The sequence below is a fragment of the Microcaecilia unicolor genome, chromosome 5 (genome assembly GCF_901765095.1).
Source record: "Microcaecilia unicolor chromosome 5, aMicUni1.1, whole genome shotgun sequence".
Lineage (NCBI taxonomy): Eukaryota > Metazoa > Chordata > Amphibia > Gymnophiona > Siphonopidae > Microcaecilia > Microcaecilia unicolor.
In genome coordinates, this window is record NC_044035.1 from 169,650,453 (window position 1) to 169,675,786 (window position 25,334).

At 42.1% G+C, this 25,334-nt stretch overlaps 1 protein-coding gene across 1 annotated transcript in view; it reads left to right on the top strand.

The window, feature by feature from the left end:
• The window catches only part of CCDC113 (coiled-coil domain containing 113), a 184,857-nt gene extending 162,560 nt beyond the window's left edge, over positions 1 to 22,297 (top strand). The window contains exon 8 of the mRNA XM_030205001.1: positions 21,966 to 22,297. Within this exon, the coding sequence (XP_030060861.1) occupies positions 21,966 to 22,058 (93 nt within the window). The 3' untranslated portion in view covers positions 22,059 to 22,297. The remainder of the gene's footprint in view (positions 1 to 21,965) is intronic.
• Positions 22,298 to 25,334: the final 3,037 nt, after the last annotated feature.

A 25,334-nucleotide genomic window follows, 5' to 3' on the forward strand; every position in this document is an offset into this window, starting at 1 on the left:
GGTGCTTCCCTCTGACTAGGAGCACATGAAGGATACTGATAGCTTGGTGCCTTTATGGTAGTCTTTTCTGAGGAGCGCCATTCTCAGGCTTGCTTCTGGAATCGAATATCTATCATATTGCAAAGACCAATAAGTTAATCTAATCTGGTTGAGAGGTATCGCCTGGCCAGTTCATCCTTGATTTGGGATGCCAATCCCTGCCAGAAGGCCACGACAAGGCTCTCATTATTCCAAATCAATTCAGAAGCCAAGGTGCAGAACCGAATAGCATAATATCCCAGGGTCCATGTCCCCTGTTTTAATCTAGAAGTTCACAAGCAGCTGATGTAACTTTCCCCAGTTCTTCAAAGACCCTCTTGAAGTGTCCCAAAAGACTGTAGAGGTCATTAAGCACTGGGTCATCCTGTTACCAGTGAGGAGACACCCATGCTAAGGCTTGGCCAGACAACAAGGACATAATATAGACCATCTGGGCTTTATCAGAAGGAAAATCTCTGGCTTGAAGTTCAAAAATGATCCGGCACTGGTTGAGAAATCCTCTACAGTGTTTGGGATTGTCATCATACCTCAGTGGTGCCATGAGACGAATGCCTGAAATAACAGGAGCTATTGCTGGTAATGGATCCGATCTTAAAGGAACCGGAACTTGGGATGCTGCTGTTCTCAGGTGGTTGTCCATGAGATCTGCCAGAGCCTGGAATGCCCCTATAAATTGCTGAATTGGTCCATGCATGGTCAGACTTTGGACAGCCTCCTTTAGTTGTGAAGCTGGAGAGAGTGTTGCTGAAGCATCTGCAAGGCGGGTGATTTTGCCAAGCTCTTGGCCTTTGCAATCTGTCACAGATTTCAAGGAATGTTGAGCCCTTGTGCTGCTGCCGGAGACTGGCTAGCAGCAGATGAATCACCTGGGCTAAAACTGGAACTGGGAAGCCAAACTGGAGCTGGGAAACCAGGAACAGGACTAGAAAGGATGAAGCAGAAACAGAGCTAGGCAGGAACAGGGTGAAGTAACAAGGTACAAACTTGACAAGGCAGAGCACAAGGCAAGGCAAACAAGACAAGACTCAAGGCTAGGCTGACAAGGCAATACACAAGAGAAGGCAGAGCACAAGGCAAGGCAAACACGGGAGGGCAAGCTGAAGAGCAACATACACACACAAACGCTAGAACACTCTAGAAAACCTCTGTTGCAAAGGCAAAGTTTGAATGTCCCATCGTTCCTTAAGAGAGCCCACACTGACGATGCCATTCTCTCAGGAATGAAGCTTGAAGTACACTGAAACACCAGAGTGAGGCTTGGATACTGGGACATCTGAGTGAGGCTTGGAAGCTGGAACATCAACGCAGGGCTGGAATAATCTCTAGAATGCAGCTTGAGAAACAGGGAGAAGATAGTCCATAAAAGCCGCAGAACCTGACCACCGGAGGAAGAGGCGAGTCTAGATACAAGGGCATGGCCACAGCCATAGCCATGACAGCAGCATTATCTGCCATGTACTTTTTCCATTTGTCCACAATATATGGTCTAACATGCGAATCCCAATATAAATGAGTGAAAAACTGCCAGCTGTGAGCCCTCCCCCCCCCCCCCCCAGCTGATATCCCTCCCTCTCCAGCCATATCATGGTGCGATCCGAAAGTGTAAGGAGCCCAATCTCCACTTTGCCTAGACAAGAAAAACAAGCAGAGGGCAAAAATAAAGTCTGTCTGTGACATGGAAGTGTGTGCTCTTTCCACATGGTAAAGTCCCTATACAACGGGTGAAAGACCCGCCATATATCCACCAAATCCTGCACTTTACAAAATTGCTTCAAGCCACACATAGAGCAAGGGTTTCCCAAAGAGGAGCCCCCACCCCCCACTCCGATCTGCTCATCAAGAGATCCAACGCCATGTTGAAACCCGACATGATCACCAAAGGCTTCAGGACATAAGCACTAAATAGTCAATTCATTTGCGGAAAGAATTGAACATCAAAAACATTTGGGGCATAGATGTTCAAGAGCAGCAAATCAGACCACTGTATAGTCAAGTGAGCAAGTACATAGTGGCCCAATATATATTTTTCCACATGCATTACCATATATGGCAGATGTTTACTCTACAGTATAGCCACTCCAGCACTATGAGTAGTATCTGTTGCAAAAAGAACTTCTCCCACCCAACTCCTGTGCAATTTCAAGCATTCAGAATCTGACAGATGTGTCTCCTGGAGACAGGCTATGTGCATTTTACCTTTTTTTTCAGCTCCTACGATCTTGGATCTCTTAATATAGAACTCTCTACCTATTGCCATCAGAACAGAAAACAGCTACCTTAGCTTCAGGAAGAGGCTAGAAACCTTTCTCTTCCCAAAGACTGCTTCATAATAATCCACTGACTTCTACCTCCTAGTATCATCCATTATCCTTTACTATAATGTTTTTGGTTTCATGCATTACACCAAGGGTCTCTAATTGTTCTCATACCTCACACTAACATTGTCGGCTTTTGTCTCACCTAGAATGTAAACCGCACTGAACCCTGGAAAGGGGATATTAGCGGTATACAAGAATTGATTTTATTTAGTTGGAGAATTGATTTCAGCTACATTCCAGGAGCAAAGCTTTAAGGAGGATGATCCCACGCATCTAAGAGAGCTTCATTTTCTAATGCCTGTATCCCCAAAATAAGGACCGGGTCCCTGGCCCCCACCCATCCCACCAAATCAGTCTCCATCATACATAGTCCCCCAGCATAACATCCAGCTCTCCCATTAGAGCACAAACCCTCCCTAACACCACCATCCTGAACTATACCTATACCAAAATTCTCCCCTCCCCAATTCAACTCCAAATTCCTGTATCAATCCCTTCTCTTACAAAATTTAGTACCCTCCTAAGGTCTAGTCAGGTGAAAACACTCTATTCCCCTCCTGCCACCCCTACCCTATCTGCCCAGTTCAATGTCTGCTTGGTTACATACTCCCATACTTTAAATACCTACCCAGTCCAACCCAACTGAGTACAACATGTACCCAGACCTACCATTCTAGAGCCCAGTGCTCACAAGCTAACAAGTAAAGTTTGCAACTGTAAAACCTATGAACTCCCCCCCCCCCCCCCCCCCCCCCCCCCCCCAGTTTTAAACCCTTCACCACTGGCAAAACTACTTAAACACTGCTAAACAAAGAGCAACCCACAATACATAAAGGTGCAAAGAAATATCTTTCATGGTGTAACTGATAGAGGATGGAGAATGAACCAGGCTCTCAGCGTCAACCCATACAGGACTTTGACATCCCAGTGATCAATTTATCCGGAATCACAATGACAAATACCAAACTTTCTGTCCTACAGAAAGACGTAAAGTTTGTACTGTCAAAACTTAAGATCCATTACAAATAAGAATAGATCTATTCTGTTTTCAGAGAACTTAAGATTTAGCATTTCTTTGCAGAGCAGACCACACCCAATGACGACATATCTATGGTTAAAGAAGTCTAAATAGATACCACCCAGTTCAACCGATCTACTCATTTCTGCTTTTAAGGGATTTGTCAAGCCTTGAGAAAAAAAAAGAGGGGATGTTTTCAATCTGTCTAGAGCACGAGAACATAGCACCGAAGAATCTCACTCAGAATGAGGATATTTTCATCAAGGCCGGCCAACAAGGGTGGAGGCACTGTCATTATGAATATAGAGGATTATATTCAGGAAGTTAACAGACAATTATTAGATACCACATTCTATTGCATACTTGACAGTGATCCAACTGAAGTTTTGGGGTGAATTTTGGCTTCTGGCTTTCTGACACAGAAAAGGATTTTCTCATCACAGATTCCCCAGTTTTGCCAACAATTTATATGCTATCCAAAGTGCATAAAAGCCTAGACAATCCACCTATTGTACATAAGTATTGCCATACTGGGACAGACCGAAGGTCCATCAAGCCCAGCATCCTATTTCTAACAGTGGCCAATCCAGGTCACAAGTACCTGGCAAGATCCCAAAAAAGTACAATACATTTTATGCTGCTTATCATAGAAATAAGCAATGGATTTTCCCCAAGTTATTATTATTATTATTTATTGCATTTGTACCCCACATTATCCCACCTTTTTGCAGGCTCACTTTTCCTTTAGGAAGCCATCCAAACCTTTTTTAAACCCCGCTAAGCTAACCACTTTTACTACATTTTCTGGCAAAAAATTCCAAAGTTTAATTACATGTTCACTGCAGAAAAAGTTTCTCAGATTTGTTTTAAATTTACTACTTTGTAGCTTCATCGCATGCCCCCTAGTCCTGGTATTTTTGGAAAGAGTAAACAATCGAATCACGTCTGCTCTTTCCATTCCTCTCATTATTTTATAGACCTCTATCATAGAACCCATCTATTTTTGTGGATACTTTCCTGAGACCATTTATCCCTCTTGTTAAATTTTATTTGCGTGATTCTTCTCATGTAATTAATTTATTGGATGAGGGGCTTCCGGTGATGTCATGTGAGAGGTTGAAATCCACGATCTCTCCGGCTCCCGACCTTCCTCCACAGCCTTGAAAGCGGAACCCCCTGAGCTACAAATTGCAATTATAGCTTCCGAAAGACTCCGTGAGGCAGGCGCAAAACCCACACCTCGCTTGGTGGCGGAATGGCAACGAAAACCGCGCACAAAGACAAGCTCCGCGGCAGGGGAGGAGAAGACAAGATGGCGCCGCCCGCAAGCCCACCCGGCCCGACGATATCATCGGCATGGATCGCCGAAATCACCGCGGAGATGTCCACAGTGATGGAAGATTTGCTGGAATGGCGACTCTCCTCCATAGATCTGAATCTCGAAAAAGTGCAGGCTCAGCTGTCTGATCTCTCCACGACTGTGCTGGATTCCAGACGCGAGTGAGTGAAGTCGAAGACAGAGTAGACGGTGGTAGAGAGCTCACAAACCTCCTTTCAGAAAAAACTGCTGGAGATGGAGGACAAAATTGAAGACCTGGAAACGGGTCCAGAAGGAGTAATATTCGTATGGTAGGCCTGCCGGAAAGCGTAGGAGAGCGGGGCATGGAGGCCTTCTTGACTCGGTGGATTACAGCTGAACTATATCTCCCAGAATCCCTGGGGCCATTGCAAATAGAACGGGCACATCAGTTTGGGAGCAAAAAACGGCCGGCGCGAACAAGCCCCGAGTGGTATCATGCGCTTTTTGAACTACGCCCAGAAAACAAGAAGTGCTGCAATTGCTCCGATCAGGCAGTGTCTTGACATATGAAGGTATATACCGATTGTTGTTTCCAAGATTACTCTGCAGGGGTGGCAGCCAAGCGCCGTATGTTCTCGGAGGTATGCTCAAAACTTTTCCCCCCAAAAAATCAGATTTGCATTGCAATACCCGCGAAGCTGCGTGTGACCTACAATGGCACCTCAAAAATCTACGAGATGGCAGGAGCGGCTCAGGAATTTTTGAAGCAATTGGAGTCAACCGCCCATGAATGAGCGCTGAACAGCGAGAGGATTACAACTTGTTGAGGTGTGACGGCTGGCTGCGGCCCAGTACGGAGTGCAGCAGTGTGTGCCTTCTTTATTTAAGCCAACACGGCATCTTGGTGCCCACAGAGAAGCGGTAAACGCTTGGACGTGGGGCTCTGAAGTTTTTTTTTTTTTTTGACAGTTACAGTTGGACTGTTAAGATTTAAGAAGTTCGATGGATATTCCAGGGGAAAAAGAGCAAGGAAGCAACGTGGAAGAAGTGGGTTCCCCGGAGAAGAAGGATGGTATTGAGCAGTTTGTTGGACAATAGGTTCGGGGCATTACCTTCACCTTTAAAAAATTGGAAGAGGGCGGAGGGACGTAGGACGTCAAGGTCCTCATGTGTGGGGCCCACTACAAGGGGAAGAGGCAGGGGGGTTATGGAAGGTGGGGAGAGAAGGGAGGGTGAGGGAGGGTAGAGGTAGGAGATTTGCAACTCTGGGTCTGGCATAGGTTTGGGAGGGGGGCAATACCCTGGTTGGACTGTTATCCTTTGGTGTTGTGTGCGAGGGGGCCCCAAAGGGGGCCATAGCTGGTGGGTGGATTGGATTGGGCAGACAAGCAAAGAGCCTAGAGAAGTTGGGGGGCGATTGTGGAGGGGACAGAGGCTGGGCTGCCCCCTTTGGTCACAACAGCAGGTATTTGAGAAAATAATCGCTTGGCCCTAAACCCAACGCAGTAGTTAAAATTGTATCTTGGAATGTAGGGGGGGTGAACTCGCCAATAAAGCGGTATAAGATCCTGCAGCAACTAAATAGGCAGAAGATAGATATTGCACTTTTGCAGGAGACTCACTTGAACCAGGTGGAGCATGCCAAACTCGGCACCTGGTGGGTGGAGAGCTGTGTGGCGGCGCACGCGCAAGGTAAGAAGGGAGGGGTGGCAGTTTTGTTTCGAAAGGGGGTAGCCTCACAAATAAGTCCACTTCTGATTGACCCCGCAGGCCGATATGTTATTTTAGAGGCAGTGGTTGAGCGGCAGAAACTGCTGATCTGTAATGTATATGCCCCAAATAGCTGTGATCGGAAATTCTTTCAAACACTGACAAATTTCCTTTTAAAGCAACCACATGTAATGATAATTGTGGGGGGAGATTTTAATGCAGCTTGGGACCCCCACTTGGGCAGGTCGGCCCCGGGAACCACTTCATCTTATTATAATAATAGAGGCCTGTTGCAGATGAGCCAGCTGTTAGATCTGGTGGACGTGTGGTGCGTGCTGCACCCCAGAGAGAGGGACTACACTCACCTCGCCCGAGCTCATTCCACTCAGTCACGAATTGATTATGTTTTTGACATCCCGCCAGATGTTCGGGGAGGTACAGCGGCGGACATCGGGCCGTATGCAATTTCGGACCATGCCTGGGTGGGTGGTGGAATGGGCACCTAAGGGCACGATTAAGCGGGGACAGCGGTGGCAGTTCCCCATAGAACTCTATACAGACCCCAAACTTGAAGGACGATTATTGGTTACCTGGGAAACATACATAGAGCACAACCAAGAACATCAAGGGGACCCGATCCTGTTTTGGGAGGCAGCGAAGGCTGTGCTTAGAGGCGAAATTATAAGCCATGCACATTACGTACGGGTCATGTGGGACAGAGAGATCCTAAGACTGAGTAAGCAACTATGTCAAGCACGGAAGCGGTTCGGGGAGACACATAAGGGTAGCCATAAGCAACAAGTATTAGAGCTACAAACAGCTTTGAACGAGCTCTTACAGAGGAGGGCGCATAAATCCAAACTATACTACTGCTACATGCTGTACAGACATGGGAATCAAGCAGGTAAGCTGATGGCGAAGTTAATTAAACCACGAGGGGGGTACTAGCACTATCCTTGCACTTCGAAAAAAAGGGAGAGGGGGACTGCATACTACAGACCAAGCAATCTGTGACACCTTTTCAGGCTTTTTACAAGAAGCTATTTGCAGCACGGAAGATTTGGGGCTTTCCAATCAGATGTATTTAGACAATCTCACATTGCCAAGACTCACGCAAGGGAAATAGAATGCCTTAATCAGCCATTTACAGAGGAGGAGGTCTCTTTGGTCATAACACGTAGCCCACTGTTGAAGGCCCCAGGACCGGACGGTCTGCAAGCCAGAATTCTATAAGTTACTGGGGAATGGGGTAGTCCCCGACTTGACAAAGTTTTTTAAATTGGCCTCCTAGAGGCAAAGGAGTTGCCCCAGAATTAAACAGGGCGCGAATATATAGTACTGGTTAAAGCCTGGAAGAGACCCCCTAGAACCGACCTCCTACCGTCCTATATCCCATATGAATTATGATGCTAAGCCTAATGCAAAATAATGGCCAATAGGCTGGCGAGATTGCTGCCTCGGCTGATCCATTGAGAGCCAAGTTGGCTTCGTGGGCGGTAGGGCAGTGAGCAAAAACTTAAGAGTGATTCTGACCTCCTTAGAGCAGGGCGCCCGTGAAGGGACACCATCCCTCCTAGTGAGCTTCGACGCTGAAAAAGCGTTCGACAAAGTGCATTGGGAATTTCTCTTTTATACTTTGGAGCGTTATGGGTTTACAGGGCGATTTGTTGCGGCGATTCAGGCTCTTTATGCTGACCCCAGTGCAACGTTGTGGGTCAATGGCCTGGAATCTGCGAGCTTTCCCATAAGGAGGGGTACGAGGCAGGGATGCCCATTATCTCCGCTTCTCTTTGTTTTGGTTTTAGATCTCCTTCTCAAAGAAATTATGGCGAGCCCTATGATACAGGGGACCCGTGTGGGCCCGCATATGTTTAAAGTTGCAGCATTCGCAGAAGATCTTCTGGTACACCTCACCAACCCACGGGAATCCTTAGAGACATTGTTAGAGACGTTCTGCGAATATGGGGACTACGCGGGATTTCGGATCAACCTGGATAAGTCTGAAGCCCTGGCTTCCTCGGCAGTGATCCAGGAGGACTGGGGACCGACGTTCCATTGCGGTGGGCAAATGAATCATTTAAATACCTAGGAATCAAGCTATCCATGCACCACCGCTGAACTTTATCGCTTAAATGTACACACACTGCTAGAGAAGTGCCCGGGACAGAGAGAGAGCCCTGAGCATGTGCTCTGCTTTTATACCTCAAGAACAGAAAAAGATCAAAACTTATCTTTCTTCCTAGCCAAAACTCCGTTTGCTTTCTTTGAAGCCAGGAGAGGTGAGCAATTTCACAGGTTGTCCTTTTTGAAGTCACTAGTCATGGAGCCTCTATGTCTGGCCTCCTTTGTTCTTAGAGAGAGCCCTGCTCTCAAATGGAACAAAAGGTATGCTGATCAAGAGCAATTAAACACAGGGCTATTAAGCCATTTGGTCCATTTCATCCTCTGATTCCTGAAGGGGAGGGGGAAGTTCTCAGAGGTCAGAAGCTGGTTTAATATTATGTCAAGCTGGTTTCATATTAATATAAGTATGTCCAGCAATAATTTTGACTTCCAGCAATCCTGACAGCCTATATACAGATTAAACACTACATGAACTCTTTGAATCAGACCTCTTTGAAAGGTCGCCTGGGGGGGAAGATTCGGATTTTTCTTAGTGAATTGAAGACAGAAAGACACTCGGTCTCTGACTTATATGGGGCTTTAGTCCGACTCCGACCTAAGAGGCAATATGACTGTCTCAAACATAAGTGGGAGCGAGATCTGGGGTTCTCCTTACAGGCATGGGATGTGGAGGCCACCTTAAAGGGAATCCGAACGCTGGTGATGGATGAAAGGCTGAGGGAATGCGGTTATCGAGTGGTGCTGCATGGCTACATGTCCAAAGCCCAGCTGGCTCATGTGGTGGGGCCCGGGACTTCGGCCTGCTCTAAGTGTGTGTGTGTGTGGGGTGGGGGGGGGTCCCGGCTCACTATACCATGCACTATGGCAGTGTCCGTTAGTGCTCACCTTCTGGCAGCAGGTACAAGGATTCCTGGTTCGGCTGGGGCATAAAATTCAGGGAACGGAGAGGCAGTTTCTGCTTGATCAACCTAGGGCTTTTGCCCCTCTGCGCATGCCCACAGCTCTGCTGTGTAGGAAGCTGAGTTTGGTGGCCCGGAAGTGCATACTCCAATATTCGATTTCAACAGAAGCCCCTGCCTACTGGCATTAGCGTAACCAGGTACACCTTTTGGCTACTTGGGAGGCTAGAGATGCAAAAATGTCCCCTAAACGTAAGACACAATTTCTAAAGATCTGGGCGCCTTATTTACAGATCCTTAGTCCCAGGGGGCGCAGCTTGCTCCTCAATACCCACTGAACCTGGAGAAGACGTTAGATGACTGGGAGTTGGACCCGGATAGGACAAGACATAGGCCAAATCTGCCTACCTAAAGGGGGAGGGGGGAGGGAAGGGAGGGAGGGAGGAGGGTAGGGGGGGACAAAAAGGGTGATAAAGGTTTGCATCTGGTTGAGTTCAGTAATGATTTCCTTTTCTGTTAAGTGCTGGCTGTTATCGGAAGGCCGTGTTGGATGAGGGGTGGCTCGTTGATAAAAGATAGCCGAAATCATAAAGAATGAAGGTGGGGATGGAAAAAAGTTAAATGATGGGTGGCATGATGCAATTACTCTATTCCTTAATGAAGTTTACTGTATGTGTAATAAGTAAACGTATACTGTATACCAGGTGTATTCGACATCGCCATCAATAAAAACAGTTGAAACTAAGTACATTGGGGGGGGGGGGAGTTAGGGGGACGGGGTGAAAATTGGTAAAATGTTTGATGACGGATCTTAACATTTAGTTTGATTGTGGATATTTTGATATTGGCCTTTCTGTTTATGCCAGATATTGAATGTTTTGTAATGTGTTTGTCATCAATAAAATGTTGAAACCTAATTTATTGGATGATTTTTATGGAGATTTGACAGACATCATTTTGGTAACTTTTGACCTTGGAGCCCTGTACACAAAACACACCATAGGAACAGGCCCCAGAACAGATGGCTCCAGGATTCTAACTCCTTTTATTTATTTTATTGCATTTGTATCCCACAATTTCCCACCTATTTGCGGGCTCAGTGTATTTCTGTTTTCAAGGTCACTTTTATAAACAGGTAAAGGGAACAGTAATGGGGGCAACCATGGCCCCAGATGTAACCATTCTTTATGGCCTTTTTTTAATACTAGTTTTTTTGAGTCGCATCCTTTCATGGAAGAAGTGAGACTATGGAAGAGATACATTGACAATGTATTGTTCCTTTGGAAGGGTAGTATTGACAAATTAAAAGAATTTCACACCTGGTTAAATTCTCAGGATTCTAATCTTCATTTTACTATGCACTTTGTTAGGATTCCCTTTCTGGATATTATGATTGAAAAGGGGTACATATGGATTCTTGACCACTGTGTACAGGAAACCTACAGACAAGAACCATTTTTTGCACTTTGAGAGTTTTCATAAGAGGAGTCTAAAACAGAATCTACCTTACTCTCAATTCCTTCGGTTGTGAAGACTCTGTAGTGATTTTGATGAGTTCCATTGACAAGTAACACCAATGACGAGAAGATTCAATCAGCGAGGATATCCATCAGATTGTATTGATAAGGGTCTGAAAAAAAGCAATGGCTGCAGATAGAGATGATCTATCTGTACATTTAGACCGACCAAGTCCAGATATAAGATGCAGCCTTAGATTTTCCAATCTGGCAGGAGATATATGTAAGATATTATTGAAAAATTGGTACATATTGGAATGTCATAAGTGCTTTCAGAAAAAGAAATGACTATGGCTTATAAAGTGACAAAAACATTAAGGAGATTGTAGCACCAACTGCACTTCCAGTTCTTTTAACAACATCAATATCACAACAAGGCTATTTTCCTTGCGGACCATGCACTGCCTGCCCATTTTCATTGTCTATACAATCTTTCGTTCACCCACATACTAAGAAGGTTTATGTATTAAAGCATCTGTGTAATTGCAATACAGAAAAGGTAGTGCACATAATGCCCATGCAATTTAATATATGTGGGGAAGACAACAAGAAAAGTTAAAACTAGAATGATAGAGCATAGGAGCAATATTAGGAAGGGTAATGTAGCTGCACCATTGGTCAATCATTGTATTGATTTCTCTCATACTTTCTCTGATTTGAGATTTTCTGTATTGAAGAAAGTGATTCTAGGTTGGTGTGGAGGAAACATTGATGCATTATTACTAAGACATGAACAAATGTTTATTTTTGAATTAGATACTGTATCTCCGGCTGGACTGAATGCAGAAATGGACTTGGCAGTATTTTTATGAACATTTTACCTGTGTATTCTTTATATCATTTGAAGAGATTGTTATCTTGTGATTACCACAGCATGTACCATGGAATAGCTCCACATTTTTATTATATTATTTTTTCCATTTACCCCCTTTTTGCCATGTGGCATATGTTTTGGTGGATTTTATCCTGGTTCATTCCTTTGGTCATTAGCCATAGCTGTTTTATTGTTTTTTAAATTTTTTATGTTTTTTTTTTTGGTGATTTGGGGCAATAGCATGTATTTGATTTTAAATGAATATGAGGAATATTTTATAAAGAGATATAACAATCCTTCTTGGAGATCTGCTGCCCCTATGACTTTGTAAAAATACTGTCCCATGAGGGGTAATATGGGTGCTCTTTTAGAATTTACGTATACGTTTTTTCAAATTTTATACCCCACACTAACTGTATCAAGGAACATATTGTGTGTATCCTTTGGTGTCATTTTGGTTTTGCTAACTCAGTACCCAAAATCTACGTATCCATTAGTATATTTTTTTGGACATTTGATGCCCATAATGCTTTGTGGAGTACTGTGTTATAACGGACATTATAGGTGCCATTTTTAATTTTCATGCATACGTTATTTTAAGATTTGTCAGAACAAATGATAGACTCACTCACAGTTTGAAATAGGGAACACATCACAATTTGTTTTTGGTGTTATTTTGACTTTATCCACCTTGTATTCACACGTTTTGTATGTTTGAATTATATATCCAACACGACTTTGAAAGACAGCGTATTTGTGTCTCCATCTTTTATCATTTGATTTGGAAAGTGAGTATGTAAGAATTTACCAATATAGTATTTGTTGGTTTTAAAGATTAAAATGTGCTATGTCACTCTCAGGCTCATTTTCGAAAGAGATGGATGTCCAAAAAGTGACATAAATCAGCACTTGGACATCCATCTCACAGAGACGTCCAAATCGGTATAATCGAAACCCGATTTTGGACGTCTTTCTCTGACGTCCGTCACAAGGACATCCAAATCTCAAGGGGGTGTATTGGAGGTGTGGTTGAGGCGGGACTTGAGTGTTCCTAAGACTTGGACGTCTTTGAGCCATAATGGAAAAAAGCAAAGACGTCCAGGACTAAAACTTGACGTTTTCACCCAGACCTGTTTTTATTATGAATAAGGCACAAAACAGTGCCCAAAATGACCAGATGACCACTGGAGGGAATCGGGGATGACCTCCCATTACTCCCCCAGTGATCACTAACCCCCTCCCACCCTCAAAAAACATGATTAAAAATATTACTTGCCAGCCTCAGATGTCATACTCGGGTCCATAACAGAACATGTAGGTCCCTGGAGTAGTTTAGTAGTAGATGCAGTGCACTTCAGACAGGTGGACCCAGGCCCACACCCTCCCCACCTGTTACATTTGTGGAGGAAACAGCGAGCCCTCCAAAACCCACCAGAAACCCTCTGTACCCACATATAGGTGCCCCCCCTTCACCCGTAAGGGCTATGGTAGTGGTGTACAGTTGGGGGTACAGGGTTTTGGGGGGCTCAACAGACAATGTAAGGGAGCTGTGTATCTGGGAGCAGTTTATGAAGTCCATTGCAGTGCCCCCTAGGGTGCCCGGTTGCTGTCCTGGCATGTCAGGGGGATCAGTGTACTAAAAATGCTGCTCCTCCCACGTCCAAGTGGCTTGAATATGGACGTCTTAGAGTTGGATATCTTTGGGTTTCGAAAATAGCTGAAAATCAAAGATATCCTAATCCAAGAACATCCAAGGTATTTTTGAACACAAAGATGGACATCCATCTTTTTTGGAAAATGACCTTTTCCCCACCTCTGAATTTGGACATTCTACAAAGACGTCCAAATTCCAACTTAGACGTTTCTTTCGAAAATGCCCCTCTCTGTGATGTATTGGCCTTTTTTTTCTAATTTAAGCACTTTTGCGTAAGTGCTGTGTTTTTTTTACTTTGATGGACATTTTCAAGACAGCGTTTTTCTTGCACATGAAGGATAAAGGTGACCATTTCTTGTTGATGGAAAGCACAGCATTTATTCTAGCTGATAAAATGGCTGTAGGTGTATTAGCTTCTAAATTTATGTTTTTTTAACATGAGTGACATCAGATTTATACATTGACAATTGCATTTGGATTGTTCCACATCGGTAAGGAATTTTATCAAGCAAATGTGCACCTATTAGCCTTATTGCTCACTGAACTTTGAATAATCACAGCACATATCAATAGTGTACTGGGAGAATGTCTTGGCACGTAGCTTGTGCTATCGGCACCTCTTAAGCAGATAGAAACTTTCGTGTGTATTTCCATAACAATATAGCACTTCCATCATGTTGTAAGATGCACTGTTTATTATTTATCTAATTACCACTGCACACATTCTTGATATATCAGGAGAGAGTTATGATATTTGCAATCGCTATTGGACCTTTTAAGTAAATAGATGTTTTACTGTGCATTGCTTAACAATATAGCTGAAAGATGCTTCAGTGTGCACTTTTACACTTTTGTTAAGTCATGGTAGTTCTTTTGTCATATTCACTACACGGACATATAATTATGTGTGGCTTGAAATCTTACAAGAATAGGATCACTTTTGTCTTTGACACAAGATATTTTTGCATGTTGAGTTTAGTTATTAAGAAATTCAGCATTTCTAAGTATGAGTGGAAACACTAAGGGCATACCGCTGCCTTTCTCCCCTTTTTTCATTTGACATTTTTGTTTACATTATTTTTATTTGTTTCTTTTTAATTCAGCATCATTATTAGCGGATCCACACGCTTTGTGGCGGGACTTATGTGGTAAGCTAGGCAGTTTTATTTCATGGTGGCAAGTTCTGTTTGCTTTATAATTTAGCTTTTAATATTGATTACTAGATTTCCTTTTCTGAGTATTTTATGTGTTTATGTTGATATTATATATATCTTTTTGGCTTCCTGCATTTATAAAACATATATAATATTCCTTTGGTTTATATAAATATTTGTTAGTCATTATTCACGTGTAGTGGATTACATATATGTATTGGGAATGTATCAATCCTATCTTTATATCTATTTTACATGTTAAAAATAAATGTATATATCATTTTGTTATTCAATTAACCCTTTAGTGTCCAGTGTTCCCGTAATAAGCCATATGGGAACAGATTGATAGGAACATGGTTAATAGATATATACATGGGGCCCTGTTTACTAAGCCGCATTATAGGTGCGTTAACATTTTTAACATGCGTTAACCATGTACATGCATTAACTGTGTACGCACCTACAATATCCCTATAGGCACCTACACAGTTAGCACACACGCTAATTGTAGGCGCGTTGAAAACGCTAATGTGCCTTAGTAAACAGGGCCCTTAATGAGGTTTTGGATAGATTATAATGTTTATAGATATCTTTTTATATTTTGTTGTCTGCTAGATCCCTGACACAGGTGAACTTGACACAGCCCGTGTCGAGTTCTTTTGGTAAAGACATTTCCATTGTCCTACTCTTGAAGGCCCTGCTGTGCTTTTTTTTTTTTTTTTTTATTTATTCTTTTATTCATTTAAACAATATTTACAAGAAACATCTTGCTTAGGAAAGTATCGTATAAATAGGAACTATTGTAAAAGGAAAATATTTCTCAAAAACAAGCATATAAATCTATACACTTTCAAATTTATACGACACTCAAGTCCATAATGGGAGATCCAAGATATCAGGTAATCTAAGGGGAGAAATAATATAGGAAAAAAGTTGCCAGGTAAATCATTCTCTGCTAAGAAATTATACATTATTCTTTAAAGCATTCTCCATTTTAACTGAGGCTACTAATGCTGACAGATGTTCAGGTTCAGTAAATACATATTTCTTCCCCCCCAGCCTTATTATGCACTTGCAGGGGTACCTTAAAAAGAAGACACCCCCCAAGTGCAAAATTTCTGGCTTAAGGAGTAAGAATTGTTTCCTCCGTCGACGTGTCTCCTTGGAGACATCAGGAAATAACAATATTTTGAGACCCAAAAAGGGATTCTCTTTATTACGGAAAAAAAGGCGGAAGATCCAATTCTTATCAGGAAGTAGGGCAACAGTCGCCACCAAAGTAGCGGCTGTGACCAATTCAGAGTCAGAAGTCTCAAGCAAAAGAGAAACATCAATAGGTTTTTCAGTCTCTTGATTCAAGTTCCTTTCTGGGACATAATAAACTTGGGATAAGGGTGGAAAGTCCTTTTCCTGAACATTCAAATTTTCACGAAAATAGCGTTTCAACATATCAAGAGGAAAAACATTTGGAATCCTAGGGAAGTTAACGAATCTCAGGTTATGATTTTTAGTATAATTGTCAAAAGCCTCTGATTTACGCCTGAGATTAGTTACTTCTTTTACCATCAAAGTTTGTAACGTTTCCGTCTTCATAACCCTTTGGTCAATTTTTTCCATTTTCTCATTTAAAACTTTAAACTCTTCCTCTTTTTTTTTCAGGTCACTTTCAATAGTCTTTACTCTAGGCAAAATTCTTCATTTTGCTTAAGGAAACATTGTCCCAGGTTGGACATTAAATCCCACAAAGTGTCTAAAGTCACATTCTTTGGCTTGGCTACTAACTCTTTAGGAAGTTCAAACCTTACTGAAGACTGTAAATCTGCTGCACTTCGACCCTCAGTTTCTCTCTCCTCAATAAATGATGATGATATGGGCAAACTTCCCTCCATTCCTTCCCCCGATGGTAGAGACGCTTCTCCCCGAGGTTCTTTCGGGTCCCCTGCTCCTTCCGAGGGAGACCCCGTCGGGTCAAAGAGGAAGGAACTGGCGCCAAGCGGTTGAGGAGGAGGAGTGCGTGCAGCGGGGCTTAAGGTAGTTTCCAGTCCGGGGGAAGCCAAAGTCTCCCGTTCGCCGGCGTTCCCAATCGGAGGCGTTCCGCCTTCTTGTATAACTTCCCGTGGCCTCATGAATCGATCCAAAGGACCAGGTAACGGGGGTAAATGCGGGGAAGCTCTGCCCGCGATTTTCCCACGGCGTTTAGGCATCGTAGGAGCGAGGTCTAGGGCGTCTTAGCAGGGCGCAGCCATCTTGGATCCCTGTGCTTTTTTTTTTCTGTTCTGCCATCTGGTGAATCAAGCTGGATCAAAAAAGCTGAAGCATCAGCAAGTTTCTCAAGTTTTATCTGGCCCTCATGATGAAGCTGCAGCTTTGCGGGATAGAGGAGAGTAAATTTGATCTGCTTGGTAAAAAGCACCGAGCACACTGGCACAAATGCCCATCGTCGTATCTGCACCATTGCTGAATAGTTTTGAAAACACAGTATTTTTTTAATGAGAAAAATTCAGTACCTTGAGAATGCCTGGCCTGGGGCACTCCCCCTCTTGCTTCCGCAGTCCCAGTCTATGCACCCTCTCCAAATGAAAGGGGTTGTGCATGGTCTCCCAACTGAAGTTCCCTCGGAAGCCAATTATCCAGAAAGCCTCTGAGCTCTCCCTCCAGGATTGACTCGGGAGCCCTATCAAGCGCAGATTGTTTCTGCAAGATTGATTATCCAAGTCATCTATCTTTTGCTTGAGGCCCAACACCTTTTGCTGTAGGGCCTCCTGTGTCCGCGACATGATGCTGACTTGGTCCTTGAGGGCTCCCTTGTGCTGCTGATGTTCAGTAAGTTCTCAAGGTCTACAGTATTGGTGTAATCATGCTCCTCCTCTGTTCTGTCATAAATCCTCTGTCGTTTCTTGTCAATTGCAGCCTCTACCACTGCTGTGACTTCAGTCAAAACTTCAATCATCTAAGTAAAACTAACTGTGAGGCCTGGAGGACTATGAGCAGGTGCCATCTTAGATGCCATGTGTGGTTGTTCCCGAAGCCTCCTAACAGGCTTTGGCATTTTTGCAGCCCATTCCGTGGGCTCCCGAATATAACCTGACATACACCAGAGCAAGTCAATCCCTCCAGATCAGGTTTGGTGACAGAGAGCACAATAAATTTGCTGTTAAATAGCCGATAATCAGAGGGTGTGCAGGAGCTCAACTTTTTAGCTGCTGCTCCAGAGCATAGCATCATGTGACCGTACGAGCTCCTGTTCTGCAAACTTGCTGGCTCAGGGGAACTTGCAGCAACCTCTTGTTGCAGCAAAAGCTACTTCCAAAATTGCTGCTAAAGGTGATGCAACCAGTTATTAAGTTTAGGGGTCATTTACTTTTTCACATGGATAATATCGATGTTGAAAAAACTGTGTTATGCATTTACTCAGGTGCCCCTCGCCTAATATTATATTTTATTTAAAGATCAGAAGCCATTCAGTATGAAATATATGCAGTAATAGGGGAAAATCAGGCAGGGGAGAAAACATTTTCACATCACTGTGAATACATTATTACTACTACTAGTAGTTATCATATCTGAAGTGCTACTAGATGTATGCAGACCAGACCAGATGCATTCTACATATTTGCAAAGGTGGAAAGAAGAGAAAACGACAGCTAGCATGGTTAAAAGGTGAAGTGAAAAAGGCTATTAGAGCCAAAAGATTGTCCTTCAAAGAATGGAAAAAGGATCCAAATGAAGAAAATAAGAAGCAACATAAGCACCAGCAAGTCAGATACAAAGCATTAATAAAGAAGGCTAAAAGAGAATATGAAGAGAAACTTGCCACAGAGGCTAAAACTCACTGCAACAACTTTTTCAGGTAGATCAGAAGCAGAAAGCCTGCAAGGGAATCCGTGGGACCATTAGATCATGAAGGAGCAAGAGGGGCACTCAGGGAGGACAAGGCCATAGCGGAGAAACTGAGTGAATTCTTTGCTTCAGTCTTTACGGAAAAAGATGTAAGAGATCTGCTGTACTGGAAATGGTTCTCGAGGGTGTGATGTGGAGGAACTGAAAGAAATGTTATTGAACCTCAAGCATGAAATTGGTGATCTGCGGTTAGTAATATGAAATCTGTCGTTAAAATCTTCTGTAGTACCTGAAGATTGGAGGGTGGCCAATGTGATGCTGATTATTTTTAAAGGGTTACAGGGGTGATCCGGGAAATTACAGACCAATAAGTCTGACGTCAGTGCCGGGCAAAGTAGTGGAAACTATTATAAAGAATAAAATTATGGAACACATAGGCAAAAATGGTTTATTGGGACAGAGTCAACATGGGTTCAGCGAAGGGAAGTCTTGCCTCACTAATTTGCTTCATTTCTTTGAAGGTGTGGATAAAGGTGATCCGGTTGATGTAGTGTATGTAGATTTTCAGAAAGCTTTTGATAAAGTTCCTCATGAGAGACTCCTGAGAAAATTAAGGAGTCATAGGCTAGGAGGCAAGGTTCTGGTGTGGATAAGGAATTGGTCATTGGACTGAAAACAGAGGGTTGGGTTAAATGGTTATTTCTCTCAATGGAGGAGGGTGAACAGTGGAGTGCCGCAGGGATCTGTACTGGAACCAGTGTTATTTAACATATTTTTACATGATATGGAAATCAGAATGACGAGTGAGGTGATTACATTTGTAGATGACACAAAACTATTCAAAGTTGTTAAAACGTGTGGACTGTGAAATAATTCAGGAATACCTTAGGAAATTGGAAGACTGGGCATCCAAATGGCAGATGAAATTTAATGTGGACAAATGCAAGGTGATGAATAATCCGAATCACAGTTACCTAATGCTAGAATCCACCTTGGGGGTCAGCACTCAAAAAAAGATCTAGGTGTCATTGTAGATAATACGCTGAAATCTTCAGCTCAGTGTGTGGTGACAGCCAAAAAGCCTTTCTATGACTCTGTAGTGTGTCCACACCTTGAGTATTGCATTCTGTTCTGGTCGCTGTAACTCAGAAAAGATATAGCGGAATTAGAAAAGGGTCAAAGAAGAGCGACTAAAATGATAAAGGAGATGGAACTCCTCTCGTATGAGGAAAGGCTAAAGAGATTAGGGCTTTTCTACTTGGAAAAGAGATGGATGAGGGGAGATATGATTGAGCTCTACAAAATCCTGAGTGGTGTAGAACGAGAAGTAAATTGATTTTTTACTCGTTCCAAAAGTACAAAGACTAGGGGACACTCGAGGAAGTTATATGGAAATACTTTAAAAACAAATAGGAGGAAATATTTTCACTCAACGAATATTTAAGCTCTGGAACTCTGCCAGAGGATGTGGTATCGGCGGTCAGCGTATCTGGGTTTAAAAAAGGTTTGGACAAATTCCTGGAGGAAAAGTCCATAGTCTGCTATTGAGACAGACATGGGGAAGCAACTGCTTGCCCTGGGATTTGTAATATGGAATGTTGTTAGGATTTGGTTTTCTGCCAGGTACTTGTGATCTTGCTTGGCCACTGTTGGAAACAGGATGCTGGGTTAGATGGACCATTGGTTTGACCCAGTATGACTACGCTTATGTTCTGATGTACACTAAACACGTAAAAGACGATCCCTGCTCAACAGAGCTTACAATCTAGTCAAGACAGACAAACAAGACAAAGAAGGGGTTATGGAATTACTTATGGTGGGAATGATTAAAACAGACATGAGTACTGAGCAAGTGAATAAGAGTTAGAAGTTAAAAGCAGCCTTAAAAATGTGAGCTTTTAGCCTAGATTTGTATGTGGTCAGAGATGGAGCTTGACATACTAACTCAGGAATTCTATTCCAGGCATACGGTGAAGCAAATTAAAAAGAGCAGAGTCTGGAGTTGGCAGTGTAGGAGAAGGGTACAGATAAGAGAGATTTATCCGATGAATGGAGTTCCTGGGGAGGAGTGTAGGGAGAGATAGGAGTGGAGAGTGAATACACTTGTAAGTCAATAAGAGGAGTTTGAATTGTATTCAGAATAGATAGGGAGCCAATGAAGTGACTTGAGGAGAGAGCTAATATGAGTGTAGTAACACTGGCAGAATATAAATTGTGCAGCAGAATTTTGAATGTATGGAAGGGGGAGAGAGCTGGTTTAGTGGGAGACCTGTGAGAAGCAAGTTGCAGTAATCTAAGCTTCAGGTGACAAGTGTGTGGATAAGGGTTTTGGTATCACATTAAAAGTACACGCACAGAAAATGTATGACTGCTTTTAAGTGATCTGTTTATAGGTATTCCCAGGGGTGTTGGGGCAGAGAGGAGGTTGAGTTGCAATCTACATGTGTGCTATATAAAATACACGTGTAGACGTAGCATACACACATATATTTACACCTTCTTCAGAGCAGGTGTACATTTGTATGTCAGTATTTGTGTGCTGTTGAGGTTAGATCTGGGAGCTTTCTTTTTAAGGTCTATAAGCGTTTATGTGCCTTAATAAAATAGATTTAAAATAGGCAGCTTTTGGACCTCTTCCATAGGTGTCCTGCTAAAATCAAGCCTAATATGAATAGGTGTTCCCAGGAGAACACTTCTAAAATCAACTTTGGAAATCAATTGATCTTATTACTCCAAAACATAATTAATGTATACAATTTTTTATAGTAATTGTAAAAACTTGGGGAAAAGCTCAGGGAATCAGTTTTGAAATAAAAACATATATTAGCTTGTCTTTAACATATCTCTCTCATAGGCTGAACTCCCCCCCCCCCCCCCCCCATTTCAGTAAATGGAAAAAAACTTAAATAAGTCACTTAAAGGCCCTTTTACTAAGCTGCAGCAAAAACTGGCCTTAGCACAACCTTATAATCCCATGCACTAAGGCCATTTTTACTTCAGCAGCGCTTGCTCGCTATTTGGACTTTTTAAATTCCCTCATAAGAGGTGCAGTCAAACAATTAACAGTGGGACAAGCATAATGATCAACGTGGTGTATATCATGATAGACATTTTATCAAATACTTTTCACCATTATTTATTATTATTTATTATTGCATTTGTATCCCACATTTTTTCACCTTTTTGCGGGTTCAGTGTGGCTTACAATAAGAAATGAATGATGGAAGTACAATTTGTTACAAATTGGTTATGGATTACATTGTGCAGAATTATGCGAGACAATCGAAGTGTCATTAAGGAGTGCAACAATGGAACACAAACATTGAACATTGGAAGGAGACAATGGGAGCTTAAAGGGCAATACTAAGGCATAAAGACATATGGTATACATATTTCTGTGAGTAAAGGTATGAGTGATGTGGGATTATGGGGGATGAGAGTTCAGAAGTGGATGTATAGTGCATTAATGAACAGTAAGTGTGGATTTTGTGTTTTGGCTCTTTCTGTAAATTTTTTCAAAAAGATGGGTCTTCAATAATCTGCGGAAGGAAGCTTTCTTATTTTTTTTTCTTTTCCAGATGTCCATGAAAACTTTCCGCAAGGCTTGGAATCAGATGAAGATGGCTAATACCCAAATGCCGATTTTCATTAAGTTCCCTCCTGGCCAGTGAGGTAACTGATGAGACTAGCAGTAACTGATGAGACTAGCAATCTACCCCAAGGAAAAGCAACACAAAGATTTTATTTAATATGAGGAAATGGAATACATTACATGTGATATTGCTGAAAGGAAAAATTTCAGCGTGCCTAAGAGCATTAATTAAATGTGTGAACAGGATTTTAAACTTTTTCTTGTATCATTTTTTAAATTATGATTTGTTAAATTCTTGACTTTTATTCATTTATTAAACTCATAGCTTTCCCTCTAATGCAATTTTTGTAAATGAATCGTAAACTGAGTAACTGGAAATGAGCACTGCTGGTCAATAATGGTGGTATTCTACAGAGTACCACATACGATTCGGTGTTGAGGCACTAACCAGTGGGACAACTTATACACAAGGCCACTGGTTTTCTGCATCTGCCTGAAAGTTGATTCTGCAATAATCATTAGTAACACCTATTGGGGAAACTTTTATATTTAGAAACAAAGTACAATTTTAACAACCTAATTTCACTTGTACTCCCTGTTAATGAATTAATTCTACCAATACACCTTATTTTAATACTTTAATATAGAAATACAAATATCAATATAAAACATAAAACATATATAGATTCACAGTGCTCCCAGCATTGCTGGAAATTCTTTCCCAATACCGATCATACATATATCTTCTTACCACAGCTATAGAATATATCTAGGTTATACCAAGCTGATACTATGTTTTCCAAAAATCATACACCGTTATATATTGCAAAGTCAATAACCCGCAGGTGTAGAGATGTACCCTTGATGGTTATTTATAGTTCATCTGGTAGTCACTATGCTACCTTCATCAAAAAACTCGTGTGTCAACCGGGCTTCAACTGTTCATAACTCTCCTTGACAACAAGGAGCATTAATTGTTTTGTTCGGAAACAAATAGGAGAGGAACACCTTTAACAATAATCTTCCATGTTTTAAGATCGTTGGCGATAAAGAAATCCAGCTACTGCGAGCTCCTGCAGCTCATCCTCATTCCAGCATGTTCTCTCATTCGGTTCTCAATGCGAGACCGCATTTCGCTCATAGCTTCTTCAGGAGAACCGCAATCACCACCCTAAACAAACACATATACATCCTCTATAACATAACACCAATATACTTTTCCTACAACCCTTTTAAAAGAAATTTTATAGACAATTCATGCTTAATCCATCAGTAATAATATCAATTTACTTAGCAACTTACCCAGCGGGCTAATTTCCAAGTCTAAGCTGACAGGAAATGACGACACTCATCTCTCTATTGGTGCCGAAATGCCTAATATATACTACCAGACCACACCTCCCAATTTCGTAAGAGCCTCAGGTCCATTCCACCTCGAGGTTTAACCCTAGGGGTGTCACCGTTCTCCATTGAAAAATGAAGCGCTGTTCAATATTAAATAGAATCTCACTCACATTACCACCTCGATCCAACAAAGGGACCTGTAGCAATGCCATACATTTAATATCTTCTATTGTATGTTTATGTTCCACCCAGTGAGTAACCAAGGGGGCATCATCCCTCAAGTTCCTAACATTACTAATATGTTCAGCTAATCTATTCTTTAATTTCCTCCGAGTATGACCAATGTAATATTTATTGCACGGACATATTATGCAGTAAACAACACGTTCACTATTACAATTCGTAACAGATCGAAGATAAAAAAATTTTTGAGATCCTGGGATTTTTATAGCATTCGTAATGATAGCATGTTTACAATATACACAGTTATTGCATGAGGAATGATGCCCCCCATTTTTCTTCCCACTGGGACGTTTCAAAAGCTCTCCTAAATTAGATTTACGGCTATATGCCATTTTCGGGTGTTCTTTAAAGACTGGATGGATACTCAGGATATGCCAGAATTTATGAATTATATGGCCAATCATCGGAGCCCTATGGGAAAAAGGAAGGACGCATGCAATGGGTTTAACCATCGCCTTCTGTTTCGGGACAAAAAGCCAGTCCCTCTGGGCATACCGGGCCCGCTTATAAGCCCGTTTTAACACTGATAGGGGATACCCTCGTTGGAGAAATCTCTCCGTCATACTCTGTGCCTGATTTTTAAATTCTTCCAGGGAGGAACATAACCTACGTAATCTTAAATATTGTCCGACCGGAACTCCCCTTCTTAAAGCTGTATGATGGAAACTCGAATAATGTAGAAGGGTGTTCCTGTCGTTACTTTTCCTATAAATGGAGGTGGATAAATTATCAGAATTCGTTTTACTAATTTTAATATCCAAAAATTCAATAGCCTCCCTGGACACTCGTGCCGTAAATTTAACATATGGGTCAGCCCTATTCAGATCACTTATAAATTTCCCCAAATCTTCCTCAGAACCTCTCCATAGCAATATTACATCGTCTATATACCGTCGCCACAGCACAATGTTATCGTGCCATGGAGAGGGATAGACGTGTTTCTCTTCAAATTTTGTCATATAGAGGCAAGCCAGTATTTCTATATTAAAGTATTAAAATAAGGTGTATTGGTAGAATTAATTCATTAACAGGGAGTACAAGTGAAATTAGGTCTGCAATAATCATGCCATGCCAATATACCCAAAAACTTGTTTCTTATCATTACTTGTAGGAATCTTTGCAGAAGCCAATTTTCAAAGCATATATGTGGGTAAAAAGCATTTTCTCTGTCAACAAGCAGGATATAGGCAGGTACAAAAATAGGAAAAGTTATCATATGATGGCAGGACAGATAACAGCTCTCCCAGAGTTGTTATGAGTGTTTTTCTTCTTGGGTCTTTTGACATTGTTGTTCATCATCATCTTATTATTATTATTCAAAAAGGACTTTTATTTTTAAACTTTTTCCTTTGTGCTTCTTCAACGTAGTGCAGAGCTACACCAATTTCAGACCACCCTTGGACTGAGAAAGAAAGATGCAGAACTTTGGCACTCATGCCAGTTGGTTCATTTGTTTGGACTCTGAGCATAACCAAACTGAATGCAAACATAGAATCATAGAAATATAGAAAAGTGAAGGCAGATAAAGACCTATCCATGCCATCTGCTCTCCCTCTCCCTCTTAGAGATCATATGTACTTGTCCCAAGCTGTCTTGAATTCAGATATTGTTTTCATCTCCACCACTTCCACCATGAGGCTGTTCCACAAGTTCACTACCCTTTCTGTGAACCCAGAAGGATTGCCTCACTTGCCTCTGTAATCATTACAAGGCAGAAAGATGGCTTTTGCTTATACAAAAAGAGAAATAGAAGACTTTTTTTATGCAG